General features: G+C 52.5%; 3 protein-coding genes across 3 annotated transcripts in view; 1 reads left to right on the top strand and 2 right to left on the bottom strand.

The window, feature by feature from the left end:
• Positions 1–4,377, top strand: part of SLC9A8 (solute carrier family 9 member A8) — a 28,454-nt gene extending 24,077 nt beyond the window's left edge. Inside the window, exons 14-16 of the mRNA XM_062009351.1 lie at positions 202–422; positions 1,472–1,618; positions 2,895–4,377. Of these exons, the coding sequence (XP_061865335.1) occupies positions 202–422; positions 1,472–1,618; positions 2,895–3,002 (476 nt within the window). The 3' untranslated portion in view covers positions 3,003–4,377. The remainder of the gene's footprint in view (positions 1–201; positions 423–1,471; positions 1,619–2,894) is intronic.
• The window catches only part of SPATA2 (spermatogenesis associated 2), a 65,474-nt gene that overhangs the window by 10,391 nt on the left and 30,348 nt on the right, over positions 1–24,735 (bottom strand). Inside the window, exons 5-7 of the mRNA XM_062009354.1 lie at positions 17,336–17,423; positions 15,679–15,841; positions 12,937–13,265 (exon numbers count right to left, since the gene is read on the bottom strand). Of these exons, the coding sequence (XP_061865338.1) occupies positions 12,937–13,265; positions 15,679–15,841; positions 17,336–17,423 (580 nt within the window). The remainder of the gene's footprint in view (positions 1–12,936; positions 13,266–15,678; positions 15,842–17,335; positions 17,424–24,735) is intronic.
• Positions 11,241–12,211, bottom strand: LOC133626959 (uncharacterized). The gene has a single exon (XM_062009357.1). The coding sequence runs from the start codon at positions 12,133–12,135 to the stop codon at positions 11,527–11,529; it is 609 nt and encodes a 202-aa protein (XP_061865341.1). The 5' UTR covers positions 12,136–12,211; the 3' UTR covers positions 11,241–11,526.

Here is a 24,735-nt window from a genome sequence, read left to right as displayed (position 1 = left end):
AACTTTTCTGTAAAGAAACGACTTCTCTTTCTGGATCCAGCAGCTTCACTATTTGAACAGCAATGTCTGATGAGCTCAGGATGATTTTAGGGTGATAACTGAATGACAGATAAACAGACATGTTATAGGATTGTAAAAGCTGAGTTATGAGGGTGCAGAGGAGCAGTGTCACTGTTGACTGACTCTGTTCTCTCTGATAAGGTTTACGTGGTGCAATTCCGTATGCCCTCAGCCTCCATTTGGGTTTGGAACCAATTGAGAAGCGGCAGCTTATTGGGACAACAACCATCATCATAGTTCTGTTCACCATTCTGCTGCTGGGGGGAGGAACCATGCCCCTCATCAGACTGATTGACATTGAGGACTCCAAAGCACGCAAGAGGAACAAGAAGGACATTAATCTTAGCAAGACAGAGAAGATGGTTTGTTTGGTTTTTTATGCAGAGGATCCCTGTTATGTTTTGGTGTGATTTGGGGTCTTTTAATTGTTACATTTTGCAAGACTAGCACATTATTTTTTACCTAAAAGTAAAATGAAAGCAGTGGAAAAAAAGGCAAGCAATATAATGTAAAAATACCACAAAGACAGAACTTGGTTAGTGTTTACACAAAATAACTGTTTGGGCAAAGGGGGGAGAAACAGTCTCCCAACCTAATTGTAAATTGATCCATACAAATTAGAGTAACCCCTGCAAAAGCATAAAGCAGATGATCCAAGACTGAGTCATGTGCAGAGTGAAAGTAGCTAGTATAGTGTGAGTCATGCATTAATCATAAAAGCAGATGGGAATTGTTTTGAAAAAGCCAAAGCAAAGGCCATAAGAAGGTGGTAACAACAGCACCCCTCTACCTGGGTTTTATTTTAAAGCAAGTCCTGGCTAAGCAAGAGTACTGAAGGAAACTAACAACCAGTCTGAAACCTTGTGTGTAAAAGGCTGCAGTACATACAGTATCCCAGAGCATTTGCCTGGTGTTCCCCAGACCTTGGAACAATAGATGCAGGGTCTGAAAAACAGATGCTCTTGTTGTGAGGTTTCTAAAAGCTTGCAGTCTGCTGTCCTCTTAGAGAGGTGTGTATAGGAAGAGCACAGGGATAGGGTGTGTTCTGATACACACCCGATGTTTTCGGTGAGACAATGACTTCAGTGTTGCTTGCTGGATAAAATCATTGTCCAGCTCACAAGAGAAAACCTGCACACTAGGGATCTTTTCTTAGCAACACAAAATGTGGAACATTTGAGGCTTTTTACCTTTCAGCATGAAAAGGGAAACTAAATGGCTGGCTCTGGGAATCAACAGCTGGAGAGATCCAAGCAGCCACAAGCCCTGGTAGGCTGGAATGATAATTCACATATTCTTCTAGCATAGGAGTTGGTTGTGAGGAAAGAGAGGACAACGCCGGGGGCTGAAGCTAGCTGGAGGGGTGACTGCCACATTTCTCAGCTCATTCCAGTGTTTGTGATCTTTCTAGGGAAATACCATAGAATCCGAGCATTTGTCAGAGCTCACAGAGGAGGAGTATGAGGCTCAGTACATCAAACGCCAGGACCTCAAAGGATTTATGTGGTTTGATGCCAAGTATTTGAATCCTTTCTTCACCAGAAGACTCACACAAGAAGTAAGGCTTTCTTGTTTTCTTGAAGAAAAGAAACTGTGGTAGAGTTAGTTGTCATTTCACTCTGTGCACTCAAGGCTCATAGTGTAGCCATGCAACTTCTGCGTTAGGAAGAGGAAGCCATCTATCTCTCACCTGTGCATATGTAGAGCAGCTGTAATGAAAAGCTGCACTGTAAAATTGCAGGTTGAATTAAATGAGCATCTCTTAGGGCCACCACAATTCGACTTTAAAAGGTGGATGGATTTATTGAACTCAGCTTTAATCTTACAGAGTACTGTGAGGGGTATCAGGAGTTACTAGTTAGAACTGCTGCTAAAAAAGCTGCTGCCACTCATGCAGAACTGTTAAAGTGCTATCACAGAGTTCCTTCCTGTTAGTGTACGTGGTCCTGTGAATTCTGGAGCTGTGACTTTTCTGCAGAGTGCAGGTTTTGTCTTGAAAATATGCAGCAGTGTTGTGACCTTCACCTTTGTGGCTTCTTCACTGGCAGACCAAGCCTTAGAAGCTGTGAATGCAAAATGACACCTGACTGAACACGTAACTTAACACTGAGTGGCTCCAAGAGGTGTAAATGCTATGCCATTTTCACTCCTAGGCCTCAGAAACCTGACACTCCTTGGCTACATAATTCACTGGTTTTCCAGTTTGCCACAGAATTAAGCATTTTTGCTGTGGAGTTGATCATTTTGTGTAAAGTATGCACATTCCCTCTTCCTAGCCTGCAGAAATGTACAATTTTGCCTCTCATTTTGTACCTTTCTTGTCAAAAGAATGCTTTCAGCACTTTCCCACAGAAGCTAGAGGCATTTTTTTTACAAAACCAAAAAGGAATCAAGAAACCAGAGTAAGCAGCTGATTTGTAGATGGTGGCCAAAGGCACAGGCTGCCATCCAGATTGCAGCCAAAGGCTAGAAAAATAAGTATGTGAATCACCAAAGCAGGCCACAGGCCTCCCACTGTCCCTGGGAACACGCAGAGAGGAGGGACGTTCAGAGCCAGACCATCCAGACAGCGTTAGGATTGTTGAGATCCACAGAGCAAGACTGTCTAGAAAACACAGGTTAAAACACCCATCATCAAAAATATCATCTGTGGAAATAATTGCTGACTGAACACTGGATAAATATTTGCTGTGAGGAGACTGAACTGCTCTGCCTGCTGCCAGGCCACGAGTGGGTGGCTTCCTAATATGTTAAACTAGCCTCTCTCTTCTGCTCCAGCACACAGGTAGTGTTGTAGTTAAATAACCCACTGTCCTGGTTTGCCTTTGCCTCAGGACCTGCATCACGGGCGCATCCAGATGAAAACCCTCACCAACAAATGGTACGAAGAGGTCCGACAGGGACCCTCCGGCTCCGAGGACGACGAGCAAGAGCTACTCTAGTGGAGGGGCAGGAGTGTGAGGAGGTGATCACTAGAGCATTAGAAAGAGGATTTAAGTACCAAGAGTCTGACTGCAGAAAAACTGGAAAGCTAACAGCGAGCTTTGCAATTTCTGGCATGTGTTGTGCTACGTGTTTAGGTATAAAACACAGATCTGTGCTTGATGTCACAGCTCAGTGATGGGAACCCACTAGCATCAGACACTGGGCTGAATGAAGACCCTTTGGTGCAGATTTTAAGGCAGAGCAGATGTCCTGCAGCTGCTGCAAAGCAGAAACATCTGCCATGAAATGGAGACATTGTCTAATGGAGGGGGGAGGTCTCCCTATTACAAAATCCATTGTAAATGTATGTGGAGCACAGAGCCATTGTATGACTCTGCAAACCAGAATGAATTGCACTTTACTTTTTATACATATATATCTATTCCTTCACAGCATGGAGAGTCTTGACAGTTTACACTGTGACTGTCTCAGCACTAGTAAGGGAATCTCACTGGATTAAATGTATAACTTTGGAATATGCACATTGTGAGTGCAAAGAAGATGCACACCCTGACAAAAAGCACATGTTGCACATGGAAGGAAGCACCTCTGGGAACTGGTGGGTTTGTCACTTAAATCCTTGGTTTCTATTTTATGGGATTATTTTGTTTATATATACTGAGGTACCTGATCCACAGCAGTGATTATAACATGGTTTGGGGGAAGAGGGGAATTGTGTGACATGGTGCAGAACTGCATTTGAAATGGCAGCTTTGATGTATTTTTTTCTCTTTGGCTAAAGCCAGTTGCACTGGGGTTTCAGTAACTGGCAGTTGCTCCTTGCTGGCACTTCGGCTTCAAATCTTAGAAAACAGCAGCTTTTGTTTTGCCTGATTCACAAAGTGTCCCTAACACTCCAGAATTCACCAGTGGGACTGTAAAGTGGAACCAGCAGCAGCTTGTACACGAGGAAGAAGAGTGTACAAACCCTAATGGAGGTAGAGAAAGGTCAGCAGTGACATGGCTGAAGCACCGACAGTTGGGATGTGCCACTCGGCTCCTCTGGCCTCTTTAAGGTGTTTTTTCCCTCCTGTTTGCTCCATTTCAGGACCCTTTGCCTTTCCCCTTTGTCCTGTCCACCTGCTCAGTGCCACAGAGCCACATTTGGGTGGTTTCAGTGGAGCAGTCTGCTCCCACTGCCCTCCCACATCCCCCATGCAGCACTTGCATACCCACGGGAGAAGGGAGAGTGTAGCTCTGCACATAAAGCAGAGCTGCAGGTGCACATGTTTGGTTCTGAAAGTGTGAGGCTTCTATTTTTTGGCCTGGTTTTGGTACTAAGGTTTTTACTGAACTGCTTGCCTGCTGGGGGGAATAAAAATTGGAGAATGTATTGAGAATCCTAAACCTGTGTTGTCTGAGCAGTTTTTGCAAAGTAACTCATCTGGACACAGGGTTCCCTTCTCCCTGCCCTGGAGTTCCAAGAACCTCTGTGCTAATCCCAGAGCTGAAACACACCCTGGCTTGGCCCTGGATGAGGCACAAACTCAACTTCTGGTACTGACCAGAAAGCAGCCAGTACTTGCTTGGTCCCTAAGAAAGGATCTGTGCAAAAATGAGACTTTTTCCCCCCCACCCTTGTAAACAGTGGAATTACATTTTAGTTACCCATCAGCCTTACTCAGTTTCTCAGCTTGCACACAGAAGCCCAGGAGCTGGCTGGAAGGGCTCTAGGAGCCTCTCATGTCGCTGGGAGACATTGATCTAGATGCGCTTACACTGGGCTTAGTGTTGTGCCACAATCGCATGGAAATATAAAGCATTGGCGAACTGGAGTCGTTCCCCGGTGAGCCGGGTCCCTGCGGCATCACCGCGCTGCGGTGCCGCCCTGCCCTCTGCCGGGCATCGCACACACTGACCCGGAACCACTGCGGAGCAATTGCACTGAAGAAAATTCGGATGGTTTCATTTAAAAGCAATTTTCCTGAAGCTTAAGAAAAGAATACATTCGTCAAAGCTTGGAGTTAAGACAGCTTTGTTCTCATAGTACTGACTTACTTTTTCTGGCACCAACAGAAGTTTTTACCGTTATTTGAGTGACCAGGTCTCATATTCATTTATCAGCACATTGACTTTTCAGTGACAGTTCTCAGTCTGGATTTCTTCACCTGAGCCAGGTGCTTTGCAATGACAAATGCCCCATCTCCTTATTGACTCGTCCTGCAGTTACTTTAGCTCATTTCCTATTTTATCAGGCCAATATTAAACCCTAATCCTTGTTGCACAAGTTCTAGCAGCACCATCCCAACTTGCACAATTGCAGATGACACCAAGTGTAAACTTGATTTTTTTCCTGCTCTCTGAAATATGGAACCAGGAGGAAGGACAATGCAGCTATTGCTAACTGCAGAGCCCCGAGCTGTGCCAGCCCAGGGGCTGTTTCTCTCAGCTGGGGGAGCCCGCCCAGAGGAGAGATGGGGAAACCCAGCACACAGCTTTGGTTATTTTTCCATCCCGCAGCCCTGTGTTACATGACAAGGGTCCGTGGCTGCTGACAGCCAAACCCACCGCCCCCAGCAGGGAACAGCAGCGGCCCCCGGCAGGGCTGAGCCCAGCCCCCTGTCCCCACGGCCCGGCCCCGGGGTGGGCATTTCCCCAGCTCACCAGCGCTGCCTGCTGAAGGGACGGGCTCAGCAGAGACGCTCCCGACCGCAGCAGCAGCTCTGCTGCCATGGCCAGCACAGGGCCAGCACAGAGCCCTTCCCTCGGGCCGGCAGTGCAAGGAGGAGGCAGATGCCCAGCGTGCTGTCAGGAGAGCAAACGGCTCTGCTCGGGCAGCCCTGCCAGCTCACTGGCCTGCTCTGTGCCTCGGATTCCCTGAGAGCCAAAATCCCCTTGCAAAGCTCCCCCTGAACTGCTTGATTGTCAAGGCTACTAAAACTAGGGGCAGCCTGACAGCTTGTGCCAGGCAGGGAGGAGATGCCCCTGCTGCCCCCATCCCTCACATGCCCCATGGGGACAGCACCGAGCACAGTCATTCCCTCAATGCCCCATCCCTGGGCAGGGGCCATCGGCCACCGCTCAGCCAGAGAGACGCTGGGGGTGACCCTGACGAGAGGGAGCGCAGGATGAGGCTGCAGCGCTTCCTCCCTGCAGACACCCATCCCCACAGCTGGCAGGTCTGTGGGCACACAGGCAGCGTGTGGCAGCCAGAGCTGCACCACAGGCTGCTTTACACACAACACACACCTCCTTTGAGCCCGTGGCTGCCCTGGGTGCCCAGGAGGCAGCCCCAGCTCATGAGTCACCAGCCAAACACCAGCAAACACCTCCAGGCTTCCCTGCCGTGGTTTCATCATCATGAAGATGTTATTTTTAACTCAGCCACACCAAGAGACACTCATTTATTTTAAACATTAAAGCACATATGGGCTGTTTCTACAGCCTGATCTAAACACTGCTGTAAAAGGCCTGAAAGCAATAACCATTATCTGCCCTTCAGGAGCACAACCTGTGGAAAGACCAGAGCTCTGAACTTTGATTGTTAAACAGCCTTTGCACAGCAATGATGTAGGTTGTAGGTGAGGTCACCCATGCCAGAGAGGAGGCTTTCAGCTGGGGGGTTGTGTTTAAAGGTGAGTGGCACAGGCTGAGGTTGGCTCAGCCTTCAAGAACAGGGCCATAGGAGATGACACAGACAGAGCACAGACACAGAGGGGATGCTGCACCATGGCCTTTGCTCAACTGCTGATTTTGGAGGTATGAAGGGTCTGGATTGGATCAGACATTGGCTGTTACTTGGAACAGTGGTGACAGCTGAGGGCAGCTCTGATTTAATCTGATGAGATCTTCAGCACTTTAAATATGAACAGAGTTGGATGAGCATGTGTGGGACCTGCCCGAACATGGAGCTGCTGGAGAGGCCGGTCCTGCTCCCAGGGAGCCAACAGCAGCCAGAACCATCTGGATACACTCAGTTCACCACCATGGCCAGAGGTAAGGAAATCACTCTGAGGCACTGAAGCTGGCAGAATGGCAGGGGAGATGTGTGTGTGTTTGAAAGCAACTACAGTAGCACGAACTTGAGACACTTGTCACAACTTGGAGTTAATTCATTTTCCCCTCAAATTACACATTAACCTCCACAGTTTGGAGCCACCAGAACAAATTTCTAACCTTATGTCAATGATTGATTTTCAGTCAGTTATAGTTTTGCTGACTTTCCTTGACAGGCCCTTACTCCCCATTTTGCCTTTCCTGGGAGATGTGGCCTCCCTGCCACCTTGGAGTGTGCTCCTGTGCCCTCAGGCTCCTGAGCCATCCCCTGTTGCCGTGGGTCACAGCTCACAGTGGGCCCTGGGGATGTCTGGGTTGACATACCCTGGCTACAAGGCACCTCCTTATTAACCAGAGTTAACAGAAATTAAACTCAGAGGGCTTATTTTTTCTCCAAAGGCTCATATTTGTTCCCAATCTCTCTGCTGCTACCTTTAGCTGAGCCCTCAGCCAGGCAGAGGGAAGTGGCAGAACAATTGCTCTCTCCTCCATTTATGTAAGACTCCCATTTTACTGGCCAGAGTGACACAGCAGGGATTTGAGGAGCATGCCTGTGCCCCCACAAAAGGACTCTTGAGGTGCTGCTGCTTTTTAGATTATTAACAGTCACAGTGAGCAATCAGCATAGCCCAGGGCCCTGCAGTGCTGTCAGAGGGAACACAGACCTCTGAGGGCTATTGCCCTAGACAGTCAGGTTAGTACCAAAGTGATTTTATGACACTGATAGATGTGAAATGTTGGAGATTTGGACAGAAAATCAACCCAGTACCTTTTGTAACTGCTTTATGGCAGTCACTGGCCTCAGTTTACCTTGGGAAGGACTCTCTCTCCTTGAGAAACATTTCTTGCTGCAGGTTTGTTAGCTCAGGCTGGGTCTTTTGGTAACTACACATTGCTTATGAATAGGTCAACAAAGCATATGCATCTGTGCCTAAGCATCTTCAGCCTCATGTTGATTGAGCTTGGAATATGATGGCTATTTGAAAATGAAGCCATCACTAGAAAAAGGCACAAGCACCCTCACTCAGCCAGCACAGAGCAGGACACACAGCAACCCTGGCACATCTGCCCAGGCACCAAACCCAACCCAGGGCAGCCCTGCATTGCTCTCTGCACAAGAACCAGGCTCTGCCAGAGAAGCCACACAGCCCTGCAGCCCCCCCTTCCCCCTCAGCTCAGAACTGCAGCAGCACCAAAAGCTGAAGAAACCAATTCTCATAACCAGCATCCCCCTCCCAAACCCTGCCCAACCACAGCCAGCACAAGCCCTACTTCAGCCCCAGGGGGCAAGGCCACCATTCCCATCACAGCCCCAGGCTCACCTCCCCAGCAGCCCTCACCTCCCCAAACTCACCTCCCCAGCAGCCACCACCTCCCCAAACTCACCTCACCAGCAGCCACCACCTCCATCACAGCCCAAACTCACATCCCACCCCGGGAACTGTCCTTTCAAGGGTGTCTCCTGTCCTTGGGTAATTGGTTGCAGCTGGTGGCACATTCCCAGCTGGAGACAATGATCACACTGGCCCCAGCTGGGCTGTGCCCTGGGGGTGGGTCCAGCCTGGTCCATAGGAATACCTGAACCAGGGGCAGCCCCGGGACGTGCTTACCTGGATCTGGACCTGACCTTAGTGCATGGTGATTGGGGTTTGCTGAGTGGCTGCCTGGGCTCAGCAGCAGGAGCATCTCCATGGATGTAGACTGAAGCACACTCACTACTACTTGCTCGCAGTGTTACACGTCCTCACACCAAACTAACGATGAAGGAGCTGGTCGGGGCTTTTCCTGCAGTAACAAAGGACCTGGGCCATTTGCAGGTTACTTTTTTTCCTGTCTCTCTTTAGGTGGTTCTTAGACTGTGGTGTTTTTTAGCTGGCAGGGGATGAAGCAGCAGGCCAAGAGGGTGGTAAGCAAAGCAGGGACCCAGCGCTATGTCAGTGTCCACACGGCCCATGGCAGCCCCGAGCCCCAGCCTGGCCAGGGTCACAGCCTTGGGCCCCAGGGGTGGCCATGCCCTGAGAGTGCCCAGGAGATGGCAGCAGCCCTTCGTGCTCGTGTCCTCTGGTGGGAAATCAGCCCAGAACAGATTTCCCTGCCCCAAGTCCCTGTGCCTCAGCCCATGGGCCATGCCCTCTGCAGGCCTTGGCCCCCATCCCCAAGCCCTGGCGGCCGTGTGCCGTCTGTCCCTGAGCATCGCTGCTCCACTGGAACTGAACCAAGTCAAACGCTGGCTTTGCACGAGGGAATTTACTTCTGAGATGTGCAGTTTCTGGGACACAATGACACCTAGTGCTTGTGATTTCCTGGAGTGCCACAGTGCCCAGGATGGGACACAGGGAGCATGTCCCGAGCTGTGGGGCGGGAAGGGGCCGAGCAGCCATGCCCTGGGCCAGGCAGTGAGCTGCCCTCCTACAAACCTGCACCCACCTCAGATACTTCAGCCTCTCTCTTCCCTGGCTGCCCTCATTTGCCTTAGTGTGCAGCATTTTGCACATACTGCACATCTTTGGGTGGGATGGGGGTTTTCTGCATAGCAGGAGCAGGGAGTGAAGGCAGGAGCGTCGGTCCCTGAGCAGCCTCTCCATGATCACTTGGCCTTTGTACACAAATGCTGCCCTGCCCCAACTGCCTGCACCCAGAGGTACCACACCTGGGCAGAACCTTCCCTGGAAGGTGTGAGTGCACCCTGAGGTACCCACAACCCTCTCCTGGCATGGGGAAGGAGTTAATGTGGCTAAGTGGAAATGACCAGGGGATGAAAGCCAGTGCCATGACTGCCGTGCTCTCCTGTGCTGATCAGAGCTGTGCACACGCAGAGGGCAGGGGCTGCCTGTGTGGGCCACAGCACTGAGGCAAAACACCTCAATGTTCTTAATGCTCAGGCTCAGCAGCACCCAATTTGTAGCTGAAATGACTGGGGGGAGCATCTGCCACCAGCCCCTGGGAGCAGAAGTGCCCCTCTGCACTCCTGCCCACCCCTGCAGCTCCGCGGGGCTCTGGTGAAGTGCCGTGTCCTGGGGAGAGAGGCGGCTGCCGTATCTGCACTAAGAGAAGGCAGCAATACCTCCAGGTTCTGGGAGAAGCTGCTAAAAATAGCACCATCTGCATGTGGAGAGCAGAGGGAGGAGGGAGAGCTGGGCTTTGCTTACAGGCAGGGCTTATGGGGATAGTGGGGCTGGCAGAGCACAGGCAGAGGGGTTATCGGGGGCAGTGGCTGCTTCCCAGCGCTGGGTGCAGAGAACAGGTCACTGTTCCCATGGAGCACATCCCTGGGCTCATGCTGCAGCTCTGGCGATGGGTCTTGCTGTGGTTTTGGCCATTACCACCAAGTGCTCCCACAAGGAATGGGTTGCCTGCATTTCACACCTCTGCTACTGACTCTTCTCCATTATCTTGAACACATCTCAACCTTTTGGGGCACAGCCAAGCTCTCTCAGCACCCTGGCTGTGCTCTTCAGCCCCTGTAAAGCAAAACCAGCTCCCGCTGTGCCTCAGGGTGGGCACTGAGCCCCTTGATGCTGGGGTGAGACAGGACCCCTTGAGCTCAGCCTCAGGGGAGCTCTGCTGTGGGGCTGCCAGCGTCAGGCCTGGCCTGCCCTGTGCCTGCCACAGCCCAGAACATGGGATGATTCTGTTGGTGGCTTTGCACTGGGCCCTTTTACAGCCTCTTGGTCCTTCCCATCCCAGACTCCTCCTGTGGGTGACCTGCCCACACTGACTTCCAAATGCCAACTACAAGCCCGTGGGACGCTGTTGCCCAGGCAGATGGTACAAACTACCTGTGGTCACAGCCTCATCCTCGGGATGGTGCTCAGCCACAGATTTACCGTTCCCTGCCTGGAGAGCCCAACCTGGGACTGCAGCACAACCTGGGACTGCTAGTACTCACACTGGGATTGTTTTAACCCCAAATCCTTCCTCTACAGACAAGCTCCCCTTTTGATCTATAGGCAGTGGTGTGTTTGTGTTCAGATTGAGGGAGTAGGGTAATGTGATCTGCACAGAGAGGAGTCTCTGGAGAGGTATATAGAGATGCTTCATAATCCCAAGTGAGGTAGCTGTAGCAGGGAGGGCCCCGGTCAGCAGGGGCTGGAGGAGCAGGCACTGGAGGTGGGATGCCTCTCAGAGCCTCCCTGCCAGGCACAGTTTCTTAAGACAACCAAGTTCCTACTTGGTCATCAGAGCACCAGGATGGAAAGACAAAGGCCAAGGGCCCAAAGAGCAAATCTGCAGGAGAAACTGTGCCCTGGACTTGCACTCTGGGCAGATTTTAGGCACTGAGGATCTATATTTTTTTTCCCCAAGTGCAAAGATGGCTCAGAGTTGCAAGAGCCAAACCAAAACGGGAAGCAAGGCTGGTCTTCAGTCTTCTTGTCACTTCACGTGCAGAACAAGCTGGGGACCCATCAGATATGGAGGTGAGAGAAATGTTGTGTTTGGTTCGCCTTCCAGCGTGCTGGCAGGACGCAGTGGGCACAGCTGGGCTCAGAGGAGGTCTTTTGTGATGCCCGGTGGCAGAGCTTCCCCCATCACACTGGCAGTGCCCAGGCCTGACCTCTTCCGTGTGACCAGCACCATCACCTGCACCGTCCCCTTCAGCCCCGGCTGGCCAGCGGCTCCATCGGCCAGGAGAGCCAGGGGAGCACGGCGGGGTGAGCTGCCGGGCGCCCGGGGCAGGGCGTAGCACTTGGGGTACTTACTGAAACACTCAAAAGCATCACTGCAGTTCCTGCAAGGCCCAGGGGGGTCCCAGGGGCCCGGGGACGGGAAGGGCTGGAGCGTGGCGCTCGGGCAGCCGCAGCACAGGAGGGTGCGGATGGCCTGGAGGAGCACCACGTCCTTGGAGAGGAACTGCTGGAAGTTGGGCTTGAAGAGCAGGTACACCAGGGGGTTGTAGAGCGTTGAGGACTTGGCAAAGAGAGCTGACAGCACAAAGGCCAGGGCTGGCATCTGGCTGGCATCGCCCAGGACTGCCCACAGGGCAACGATGGCGTAAGGGGTCCAGGCAGCCAGAAAGCCCAGGCACACAGCGATGCTCAGCTGGAAGAGAAGGGGGTGGAGATGGAGGAGCTGTGAGCCTCCTGCAGCACACATGGGATGCTGGTGCCCACCAGAATTCAGCCGTGCCACAGGACCCCAGCAGTCGGTCACAGCCCCAGGGAAAGGCGCTCAGCCTTCTGGACCATTGGGGGGTGGTCACATCAGAGCAGCAGCTCAGCACATCCCCTGATGGGCACAGAAACCTGCACTCACCTCAGGCCACTCACAGCCTGGCCCACCTGGGAAAGTCAGGAGCTGCCTCAGCCCACCACGGCCAACAGGAACAAAGCACCTAGCTGGGACTAGGCCAGCAATGACTCCAGCAGCCTTTTGGCAGAGCCCAGAAACCCTCCAGCATCTGTGTGCTGGTGTGCAGACTGACTGAGAGGTGCTGGAAATAGCTTGTGCTCAGAGCCTCCTCCTCTGAGCAGTCACAAGTGTTTGCTTCGAGGTCAGGCTTGCAAACTGCCTTTGTGTTGGCTTTTTTCTTTTTTAAAGGGTATCCACTCTTTTTTGACATATGCTTGGTAAATTATAGTATTAGCTTGTAGTCTGGGGAACAATGACTCATGCAAGCTCCTTTTAGGATCTTTTCCAAAGTGAAAACACCTCCACCTGATGGCTTTAAACGAGGAGAAATGTGTTATTACCCACACTGCTATCAACAGTGAGGTTGGTGGTTGGACTTGATCTTAAAGGTCTTTTCCAACCAAAATGATTCTGCGATTCTATGATCTTATGTTTCTATGTTCCTGGAGAACTCCCTGGGGGTGGCAGACACCCTGGCAGAGGTTGTGTTCCCCGGCCCAGGGGTTGGGCAGGGGACACACCGGGGCCTCCCTGACCCTGCCTTACCTTCACGATGAGGCTGTGCACGCTGCGGGCTCTGCGCTGCGGGGACACGTGCTGGCTGACGGCTCTGCGGGACACCCGCACCGTCCAGAGGATCAGCGAGTAGGACACGAGGATGAGCAGGCAGGGGAGGAGGTAGCAGAAGATGAAGAGGGCGAGGATGTAGAGCGTGGCCTCCCTGCTCGAGGCTTTCCAGGCGATGCAGCAGGCCGTCCCGTAGGGCTCGGGGCCGTAGCTGCCCCACTCGGCTAGCGGCGCCGTGGCAAACAGCAGGGCGTACGCCCAGACGCACAGCAGCAGCACTCCGGCGTGGCACGGCGAGAACTTGTTGCCTGTGGCAGAGGGATCGGCGTGAGGATGGTTTCTCAATGGCACGGCAGAGCGGGGAGACGGGCTCCCAACCCCCAGCTGCCTGCAGCTCCGGGGCCAGGGCTGGCTGCTGCTGGGGCAGGGCAGGGCAGCCGCGGCTGCTCACAGCACGGAGCGGGCAGAGCTCGGGCATCGGGCAGCTGCAGCGACGAGCCCGCAGACACGTAAGGGTCTGCCACAGCCCTCGCAGCGAGCGGCTGCAGGAGCCGGGCAGCCTCCCGTGGCCCCGGGAGGAGCTGCTGGATGCGGCTGCAGGCACGGCCCCGCAGGCAGCCAGGCTGCAGCACTGGGCACGGGGCAGGGACTGCCCAAAGCCATCCCAAGCACTGTCCTCTCAGGGGCCTTTTCCTCTCTGGCAGACTGAAGCACTGAGGGAAGTGGTTTTTTTCCCCTGTTTTTCCCATCCCCCATCAATTCTAAACCTCCCTGATCTTCTAAGCACTGAGTAGAAAGTGCTAAACCTTCACCCATACATAGGAGGAACATTTTTCCTTGAGACTGAGCAATTAAAAGCACATGGAGATTAGGCATTTCCTCACGAGGAGACACATTTAAGTGCCAGACTGCCACACACAGTCTCTAACCCAGAGAGCTGAACTGCACAGGCAAAAGCACCGGTACCTGCGCTGCCTTTTAACAGCCAACTTTGATCTTTATCTTTCCTTCCAGCTTTTTAGCGACTCCCGGGCTGTTGTGCTGGCACACAACCAAGAAGACTCTGCCTCTGCATTGTCCTTGAGGTACTGACAGCTGCTGGGGACAAAGCACATGGGTGGCAGCAGCCGCAGGCTCGGGGCAGGGGAGAGGGGAGAGGGGTGAGGGTGCACCCTCGGGTGCTGGGCTGCAAATCAAACCAAGATCTTTGGCTTTGCATTTCTATTTTTGGTCTTTAACACAATGTCTGTTCTGGAGATATATGCAAGATGGAGGGCTAGCAGCTGAGCTGAGGAAATGCAGAAGCAGCTCCAAACAGGAGGAGCTGTAAAGGTGTAGGGGGCTTTCCTGAAGCCCCCTCAGCTTCTCTCAGGTGCTGTCTGCCCTGTGTGCCCTGTGCAAAGAGCTGGTGCCCAAGCTGACAACACATTAGCTCTAAAGATGAGTCCAGGTGAAAATAGAGCTACAGAAGCGAGCTACAACACTGCACACACAGCCCTCCTGTATTAATTATTTCAGTGAATTAAATACACTTGGCCCCTGGCTCTCCCACCGGGCACCAGGGAAAGTGTCTCTTCCTTGTGCTGCCGCAGCTTGTGGCTTCCCAGATGCAGAGTCTGCCATGGCCTAAGCTCAAGGCTCTGCATGAACGTTTGAAACCCTCTGTCCTGCTGTGATACAGCAGCTGAGACTTTTCTGAGGGAGGACAACCCCTTGGTACTTTTGTGGATGATGCTGCTGAGCCCTGGAGTGAGGCAGGGGATGGCTGAGACACGTGCACAGGGCATGGGCACGGGGACACAGGGTGTGGGGACTCTGGAGCCCCCAGTGCAGGTGGAGGGAAAGGAACACAGAAGCGATAAAAGCCTTCAGAGTCTGCTGCTGCACTGGTGTGTTAACTGGGAACATGCTGCCCTTGGGCAGAGCCTTCCCAGAAGAGGTGGACCTGGCCCGTAAGAGAAGGAAGAAAAAGGGTTCTGTTAACGGAGTGAGTAGAAGCACAGATCAGATAACCCATCCCAGCACCTACCATATGCTGGGTAACAGACCTTCAGGCAGCAAACGGCGCTGAGCACCGTCAGGCTGGTGAGGCTGCCCAGCCCGAACAGGACCCCACAGAAGGCGTAGAGGGTGCAGACTGCCTGGGTGAACAGCCACCTGCAAGGGAAAGCCTGTGCTGAGCCCAGCTCTTGCCTCTGCATGGGGCAGCAGGCTCCAGCCCCTGCCATCTCCCTGTGAGAGAATGTTTCCTGTGGTCCCTGCTCTGGGAGAAGGTCGGGTGTTTTCCATCCACTCTCCTGGCAGTGGGGCTGCAGCTGCCAGTCCCACACCAGAAGCAGAGCTGCCTGTGCATGGGGTGGCTGCGAAGGGCTGCACAGGTACCAGCACCTGACTGACTGCCCAGGAAAACACGGGCATGATCTTGCCCTTCATTTGTTCCCTGAGCATCCAGATCCATGAGGCACACAGCATGGGTGCCAGCTTGGAAACCCACCACCAAACCCCTTTTGCAGCAGACCTGCATGAGAAACTGGAGGGAGAGGGACCAGCAAAGCACCCTCCTGAGGGACCAATGTCTGTGAGGCTCCACAGTGCCCCAGCACCACCAGCCTGACCTCTTGGGTCCCTCACAACCTCCCTCAGGGATCTCCTCACTTCGAGACAAGGGTTGCAAACTGCAGCTGGGGCCATCAGCCAGTGCAGAGCTGCTTCCACAGGTACCTGTGTGCAAAGAAGGAGGAGGTAGCCAAGGGGAAGAGCGTCACCGTCATGCTCAGATCACTGACGGCCAAGTTGACAATGAAGAACTCGGCAGGCTTCAGCACAGACCTCTTCTGATAGGCCACCAGCAAGAGCAGTGAGTTCCCAGAGAGGGACATGATGCCTGTGGAGAAAGCAGAGGAATAGTGCTGTGTGAGACAGAGCTGGGAAAGGAGCCAGGAGCATCTTGAGATGTTTGGAAGCAAAGACCGCAGATGTCTACAGAGGGTGGAAAGGGCTCTGGGCTTCCCTCTCTGGAGCGGGCCGAGCAGGGGAGCCCGTGGGACCCACAAAGCTCTGTAAGCACATCTGGAGCTGCTTTACATCGAATCTGATCTCTTCCCCTTCCTGAGATCCTACAGAGATGTTCGGTAGGAGGGCAGTGGTGGGATGAGACTGCAATGGGCTCCGGGTGCAGGATCTGGCCAGAGCCACTTCTTCCAGCTGGATAGAGCAAGGGGGGCACTTCCTTCCAGCTAGATAAATAACAGGAGCTTTGTGTGATTGCTCTTCTGAAGTGAGGCCAAGCTGCTGGGCCCCTGTGCCTTTTTAATTTCTTCCTGGCAATGTCACTCCTGTGATTCTGTGTTGTCCAATATCATGGTAACAAAATAAACAAGAAGAAAGGCATTATGAAGATCAAGGAAAAAGCAGACTAAACAAAAGAAGGCTCTTTGTTTGCTATTAGTGCATTTAAAACAACAGTGGTGATTAAAATTTTATAACAAGGGCTTTCTCTCTTTTTATAATTACGTAATTGTGCTTCATTGAAGAGGTTTCAGTGTCCTCAGAAGGGGATCTGGCCAAATACCGAGCTTTGGAGGCTCTGGAGTCGCTGGAGGGTAGACTATTGAGATGTTTGTCCTTCTTACCAGCCTCATGAGGCTTTTTTCCCACAGAGCCAGTCTCACATCTGTTCTAAGTACACTTTATTAGCTTTACTGACTCCCAGGAGCTGTAAGTGCCTATAGGACTGCTGCCATTCCCAGTGGCCTGAGCATTCCTTGGGTTCCCCATTTTGCAGGCACGAAAAACTCTTCTAGCATGTGGGAGACAACTTGCTGAGGACTCAAAAAGTTGGAAGGCTTTTCTTTGCCCATTGTTCACTTATGGCCTCCATCAAACAGGGCTAAGCCATCTCAGATCATGTTCCAGCCCCCCAGATTTGCCTGCTGGCTTTCAGTACCACTAACCCCAAATCACAAGACATTCACCAGCACCTTCTGCTGAAAGCAAAGGCCAGCTGGAGGTCTAAATCAACTTCAGCATTCATGAAACCAGCAATGCTACCAGAGAGTCCCTGTCCATCTCACATGGGGTGGCTGCAGTGGGAGTTACAGCATGTTCCTCAGAGGTTGTTCAGCTTTCCAAAGAGTAAAAGATGTAAGTGGTACTTGCAGTTTCCCTGAGAGGGGAATGCAGGCACCAAGCTTTGGCCACATCATCGTTTTGGGTAATGTGGGGAGGGCTAATGTGGAAAAGGCCAGCTTGATGATTCTGCTAATGACTGAACACTTTTGGAAGCATCAGTGATGGCAAAAGGCCTGAACATCTCTGGAGGCAAGGATCTGGGCTGCCCACAGCAAGGAGAGGGGTATAACATGCTGTCTTTCCTTACCAAAGACTAAATACAGTGTGCCAAAAATCAGGTCTTCTCTCTCCGATAAGGTGGAGACAAACACTGAGGTGTTGGATGCATTTCCCATCTGCAGAGCAAGAAACAAATACAAGTGAGAGTGAATTCTGGCTGCTGGTGGAATGCTCAGCCCCCTTGGTTCCCAGGGAGGGCAGCTCTGTGAAAGGCTCCTGACACTGTGTGGCACCCAGGTGGAGGAGGCTTTGCCCACACTGGTACAGCTCAAACTGACCGTAGGGCAGGGGGCTGGGAGGGGATCAGACTGCTGATCTCACTTGATTATTGTGTCTTCAGTTATAGATTTGAGTGACTGGCATCAGCCTTTGGGTCTGTATTGTCTCTGCACACCTTGCCACGTGCTGGCTGCAGTGGGCACTGCATGGTTGCACATGGGGACCGGCTGCTGGGAGCTGTGTGCTTCATGTTCTGCAAAGTCCTTCACCTGCCCCAGGGTCACGTGGCTCCTCCACCCCCCATCTCCACATCAGCAGAGAAATGTGGCCTAAACTCCCTTTGCAATGCAGCCAAGACCTGTTCATGTGCCACCCTGGCCCCACATCAATTGCCTGCTCTGTGCAACGTGTGCTGTGTGTGCTGAGAAGGGCCCGTGCAGATGAAGGAACTTGCAACAAGCTGTTCATCAAAACCCAGCCCAGGAGACCCCACAGCTGGAGGCAGAAGGGAGTTGTCAGCCTGATCATCCTTGCTGCTGGCTGGGACTTTCCCTCTTCAGCTGTAACTAAATGTGATGCACACTATCAGCAGTGCAGGCAGTGAAGAGGCTGAGGGTGAAGACGTGTGTCAACAAAACCCAAAGAAACTGTAGTACAAAGTCACTCCCTTTCTCAGGGTGCCTGACTCTGTCATTGGCTTTTATCAGCCTAATTAGTCTCCCTGTTATTTTGTGCAGCTGAAGCAAATGCTCTCAAGTGCCCAGGAAGTTGATAGGGGGTAGTAGAGCAGAACAGCAGAGTGTTTCAGTACAGTCACTCCCTTTGCTGATAACAAATAAATGCAAAAATATTTTGCTCAGGTGAAGGGAAAAAAATAGAGGCAGAGGAGAGAGAAAATAGTGATTTAGTTATATGTTTCAATAGCTGTTAGCTTGCTTGCTGGGATGTTTAATGCATGCAGTATTCCTGCCTCCTTCCCCAAGGTCTCTGTCTGCACACTGCCGGACAAGCAAAGGCAGTGCCCTGCCAGGGAGCAGGGGCTGGGGAGGGGTCAGGGGCTGGGGCCTCATGAGGGGCAAAGGGCTGCTCCTTCCTGCCCCTCAGCCTGGTCTTCACGGGGCCATTACAGGGAGGAGGTGAATAACACTGATATCCCCAGCACAGATCCCTGCCTGGCCTCTGCCTGTGTGAGGGGGCTCAGGAGCTATGGCACAGGCAGAGGCTGTGGGAGACAGGGCCCTTCTTTCCTTGGGTTTTGCTGACATGGACTCACAAACAGAGCAACTCCCCTTGTTATCTGTACCCAGGTGGAAGTGCCCTCCTCATGTCCCAGGCTGCACTTGGATGGATGGAGATAATTACTTGAAGCAATGTGCAAATTAGCTTTGAGCCTAAATGGATTTTAAGACATTAATTAGTGTTAAACTGCCAAGAGATGCAGACAATAGCTCTTCATTCTCTATCTTCCCAGCCCACGAGGCCAAATACCAACAGACCAGCATTCCTCTGGCCTATTTCATGGTGTTCTTGGGTTGGTGGGCACACAACTTATGGGATGTTTGCAGCTCACCTAGGCCCATTTGCTGCTTTTCAGTGAGCCTGTCTCAAACGCCTGATGTTAAGCAAACAAAGATTTTTACATTTGGTGCCTACATCCCGTGAGTAGGATGGAGTTGCCTCTGCAGGCCAGGCAGGATGATGGTGAATTTAACCAATGGCAGTTGCAATGGTCATCCGTGACTCTCTATTCACTCAAACCTCTGGCCTCTCTGGATTGTTCCTGCTCCCCTTATGAATAGAAAATGGTAGAAAGAGAACTGGTCTGTGCAAAACAGTCCCAGCAAGTGTGTGCTGCACAGAAAAAGGTGTCATGCACTGAAGGAAGCAACAGTAAGCCAGGTTTTGGCTCCTTGCTCTAGCAGACATGGCCAAAGCCCTTGGGCTGCTAGCAGACTCCCACATAATTGAGACATGTTTTGCCCAGGTTACCAGTTTGACAGCTTGATGCAAATGTGATTTTAAATTAAGCTCCATTTACATCATCCTGCTAAACAGAGACAGGCCCTCGGGAAGCTGTGCAGCACACTTACCTCCTTCCCCAACTCATTTATTGGCTTTTGGTGATGACAAAGAGATACTGAAATGTCTCATCCTCTTGCCTGGGGTGGAAAGTCTGGTCTGTGGCACTGTATGGACATTGAGAAGGCAGACACACACAGCCTAACCACAGCCTAACACACACAGGTCTAATCACTTCTGTTTGGGCTTCCCAGCACAAAGGAGTTTCCTGCCACAATATTTCACTTCAGAGAAATGATCACCACACCTGGGATTTTTCCAGTCTTTTGTTGTGCAAAACAAAGCATCCATTTAGCAACAGCCTGCTCTTTAACTAGGAAACTATCCCCCAGCTCTTACCTACCAGCTTGGAAGAGCCTGCTAGCACCTGTGCCCAGACAGGCTGACAGCCACACAGCTAGTTTGCTACTTGTGCAGATCAAATGTCTTGTTAACAGAACGTTGTTGACACCTGTAAGTGTGAGCAAGTGTGAGCAGGTGGTGAGCTGAGCAACCCCAGTTACTCTGAGATACTATTGGTGTACAAACCAGCAGCTTCTCATACATCCTTGCTTGGAGTTATGTACATACAGTTTCGATGCTCAGCCCTAAAAATTCACTACCTTTTCGTAACTGCCTGCTAAATTATGTAAGGAAAGTATTAACATTTGCATCTTAGAGGCTTCCTACTTTAAATAACATGGTGTTGGTGTCAGAGCAGTGATCTGACTTTGAAGGACTTCTCCTTGCCAGCCCAGCAGACACTGCAGGTGCACACTCCCCTCACCTGCTTTTCCTTACGCTGTCCTGGTTGGTGGATGTTGTGTGCTCAGTTCTGCTTTGGTACTGGGGTAGTAGCCCTGGACCACTCTCACACATTGCAATGTCCTCATTTGCAGGATATAGTTCAGCTGCAACAAATTGCTTTTCTTAGCAAACCCAACTCACAAGGTGCTTGCTTTGCATCCCTCCAACCCTCTGCCTATGCCTCTTGCCTGGCTGCAGTGCAGAGAAGGGAGCCCCGTCAGTGTGGCTCAACAGCAGCAGATGCTGCTCAGGATTAGGCTGTAAGTCACTAACCACCAGCCACTCACTTGGGCTTTCCATTTGCTCTGGACAGAGTGCAAACTCCCTGGCCATTCCTGTAAGTGTCTACACAACATCATTATCAGGGCAAGCAGGGCTGGAGTCTGAGCAGCCAAGATCTGCTTAGAGGGAATAGGGTTTAGGCGGGAAATTACCCCAGCTAATACTAACTCGGGAAGCTGCACACCTATCCTCAGCCTGCACTGGATTCCCAGTGAAGCAATTCACTGCCTAATCTTGTACTTGCACAACACCAATAGTATCTCAGAGTAACTGGGGTTGCTCAGCTCACCACCTGCTCACACTTGCTCACACTTACAGGTGTCACCACACCGTGCAGTGACTCATGAAGGGCAGCAAAATAAATGGGGCTTATGTTCAGCTTTTGTTCAAAATCCTGTGAGTCATTTTATCTTGGCAAAAAAGCAGTTGATGGCAAATCTGGGCTTTAGTGGAAGACAGTTATCCTGCTGCAAGACAGACAACTAGGGGATCTAAGGATTTAACTGAGAGGAGCAGGTAGAGCTGATGGGACACGGTAGAAAAGTTCTCTGAGGAGATTTCTCCATCACAAGGAAGCAGAAAAGGTTGGAGCCCAGCTTCTCCCTTTTTCAGGCCAACCTCTAAAAGGTTTGTGAGGAAATGGGCTTTCCTCCTCAGCAGCACATGCAGAAGTAGGCAGGGCAGGGTAAGAACATCACTCTGATGCATATTCATAATTGTCAGGGTGACAAAGCTGCTTCAGAGTATTTAATTTCACAGCTAACAAAAATCCAATCTTAATGTGCTTTCTATGATGAATGTCCTTAGGAGCCCACCTCTCCCTTCCTTGTGTGCCAAAGCATTTTAATTGATGCTAAGGTTAAATTAAGTTATTAGATGCACAGTATGACGTTGGGGATGTGGAAAGGGAAGGAGGGAGGAGATTTTGCTACATATTCATCAGCTTCTAAGTTTCTCTTCAGAAGGTCTGGAGAAAGTGACTCTTACTCCCCTGTGCTCTTTGGAGGGTAAAGAGCATCCATGGTATAGAGGCAGGTGATTTGTACCTCCCCATGCCAGACCAAGTGACATCCTTCACTAATCTAATTGGAAACAACCTTTATTTAGGGCTGAGCAAATCATTCCTGAAATTCTCATAACACATAGCTCTCCCCTGGGCCTTATTGTATTCTTCCTCAAGAGCCCTTTGGAAGTAGACATCCCCAACACAGCACATGCACTCTACCACCTCTGAGATGCTTCTGCAAAGCACACGTGTGAAGGATATGTAGCCTAAGAAAAAGGAGAGCCTGTGGTCTCACAGCTGCACTAGTGACAAGACAGGGTGAAGCTCAGCACTAACAGTCTGGAAGGAATTGTTCCTGCTTCTCAGCGTGCACACACACACGCAGCAAGGGAAGGAGAGAACTGGCAAAGCTTGCAGGACTTTATTTCCTTCAGACCTCTGGCAGGTCTCCATCCTGCAATACATCAAGGGAGCTTCAGGTGTCCTGTGAGATCAAGCTGGTAAAAAGTGAGGAAATCCTATTTCTGATGTTACTTGGGGTAGGCCTTATTTTTATGGTTGTGCTTGAGCTATTTGTAAACCACACCTCTCACTGTAATACAGAAAATGATACAAAGGCACCTTTTGCACTGATAGATGTGCTGATGTCATTGGCACACAGGCAGCAAATCAGTTTTGTAGAAATATGGAGAGCTGGCACAAGCCTCCCCCTCTGCTGCTGTGTTTAGTGGAGGGTCACAAGCTGCAGCAGTATCCATGCAGGTACTAATCACTTTCACACTAGTTTCAGACAGAAACAGCTGATAAAGTTTTCTTCCAACTCAAAACCATTTTTTAAACATGATTATGCTCCATCAAGAATAAATTCACAACTGCCCTGGGAGGGACTTCAGATGAGAATGTCTCATCAGGGGTTACCTGGTCAGCACAACACAGTCCTTTAGAATCAGACTGCTTGGCCACGTAGTCGTTGGACATAAAAGGCTGCTGTTGAATTTGATTTAAGCTCCGTTGCTCAGACTCTGTTCTGAGAAGAGACAGACTGAAAGCTCCTTTCCCCTCAATTTAATCAGACCTCAAAATGAGATGAAGTTTTCCAAGCAGCTGCTGTCACTGGTACATTACCAGGACACCTTCAAGTTTTACATCTCAGACCCTATCCTTATGTTCACAGGAAGGATCAGACCTAAACCTACACCCCATGTCCATGGCTGGCACCTGGGAGGGCACCAGCATGGCTGGGCTGGCTGGATCGCATGTGCTCCCTCCACCTGAAACCCACAAATTTCATTTTGTGTGTCAGTTTTACTCTTCATCTCCAGACTTGGACGTGCCACAAAGCCAGAGCCTTTCTTGGAGAGGAGAAGGAAACCTGATGAGCCTGGAAACTCAGCTGACCTCCAGTCTCTTTCAATAGTAAATGGCAGGAATCGATTTCTGCAGTTCCTAGCACAGGGAAAGCTTAGACACTGCTGCCTGCCTAGCAAATAAAGCAAGCATTTAAAAAGTCACAGAAGAGCAAAGGAGCACAGCTGAGTGACTGCTCAGCATCTGGAGGACAGACTACAGTGTAAGGAAAGGCAGCCCTTGGTCCCTGACCCAAAATCACTTTGTAGATCGCAGAGTTCTCCTTAGCCAAGGTTGCCAATCCTCAATGCTTACAGACAAAACAAGCCTCCTGTCCACCTCCCTGTGCTAGCCAGCCAGGACTCTTGCAAGCCCCTTGAAGAGGGTGTGCCCCACGCACAGGAGCACCTTGAAGCCCTCACGGAGATGTGTTCCTGGCACACGTGCCCCAGAGTCGCTCCCAGCACTGGCACGGCCGCTCCCTGCACCCGCCTCGGGACCCGCACTGCCCCGGTGCCATGCTCCCCCAGCCCCGGGACACAGCTAGCGGCGGGGGCTCCCTGTCCCCCTGCACTCGGGGACACAGCTAGTGGCGGGGGCTCGCTGTCCCCCTGCACTCGGGGACACAGCTAGCGGCGGGGGCTCCCTGTCCCCCTGCACTCGGGGACACCCACGGGGACCGTGTGCTCCCCAACTCAGGACCGGGGCTGCCCGGCGGGCACTGTATCGCTCCCCGGGATGCATCTCTCCCGCGCCCGGGCCGCCCTTACCTTTCCTGAAGGAACCCGCTCCGCTCTCCGCCGACAGAAACTTACCGGCGCAGCTCCGTGAGGGGGGACCGGGGCGCGCAGGTTCCGCGCCCGCGGCAGCGCAACGGCGGCGGCCACCGCGGCCCAGCACCGCCGGCAGCGGACAGCTCCGTGCGCTCACCCGGCTCACCCTCACCCGGCTCACCCTCACCCGGCTCTGCCCTCACCCGGCTCACCCTCACCCGGCTCACCCTCACCCGGCTCACCCTCACCCGGCTCTGCCCTCACCCGGCTCACCCTCACCCGGCTCTGCCCTCACCCGGCTCTGCCCTCACCGGGCTCACCCTCACCCGGCTCACCCTCACCCGGCTCTGCCCTCACCCGGCTCACCCTCACCCGGCTCACCCTCACCCGGCTCTGCCCTCACCCGGCTCTGCCCTCACCGGGCTCACCCTCACCCGGCTCACCCTCACCCGGCTCTGCCCTCACCCGGCTCACCCTCACCCGGCTCACCCTCACCCGGCTCACCCTCACCGGGCTCACCCTCACCCGGCTCTGCCCTCACCCGGCTCACCCTCACCCGGCTCACCCTCACCCGGCTCTGCCCTCACCGGGCTCACCCTCACCTGGCTCTGCCCTCACCCGGCTCACCCTCACCCGGCTCACCCTCACCCGGCTCTGCCCTCACCGGGCTCACCCTCACGCGGCTCACCCTCACCCGGCTCACCCTCACCCGGCTCACTCTCACCCGGCTCACCCTCACCCGGCTCACCCTCACCGGGCTCACCCTCACCGGGCTCACCCTCACCCGGCTCTGCCCTCACCCGGCTCACCCTCACCCGGCTCACCCTCACCCGGCTCTGCCCTCACCCGGCTCACCCTCACCCGGCTCTGCCCTCACCCGGCTCACCCTCACCCGGCTCTGCCCTCACCGGGCTCACCCTCACCCGGCTCTGCCCT

This window comes from Colius striatus, chromosome 16 (assembly GCF_028858725.1).
Source record: "Colius striatus isolate bColStr4 chromosome 16, bColStr4.1.hap1, whole genome shotgun sequence".
NCBI classification, from domain to species: Eukaryota; Metazoa; Chordata; class Aves; order Coliiformes; family Coliidae; genus Colius; species Colius striatus.
This window is presented reverse-complemented; position numbering and strand designations above follow the sequence as displayed.

Coding starts and splice junctions, on each gene's coding strand:
- LOC133626959 (XM_062009357.1), bottom strand. CDS start 12,135: ATGTGTGCTGCAGGAGGCTCACAGCTCCTCCATCTCCACCCCCTTCTC.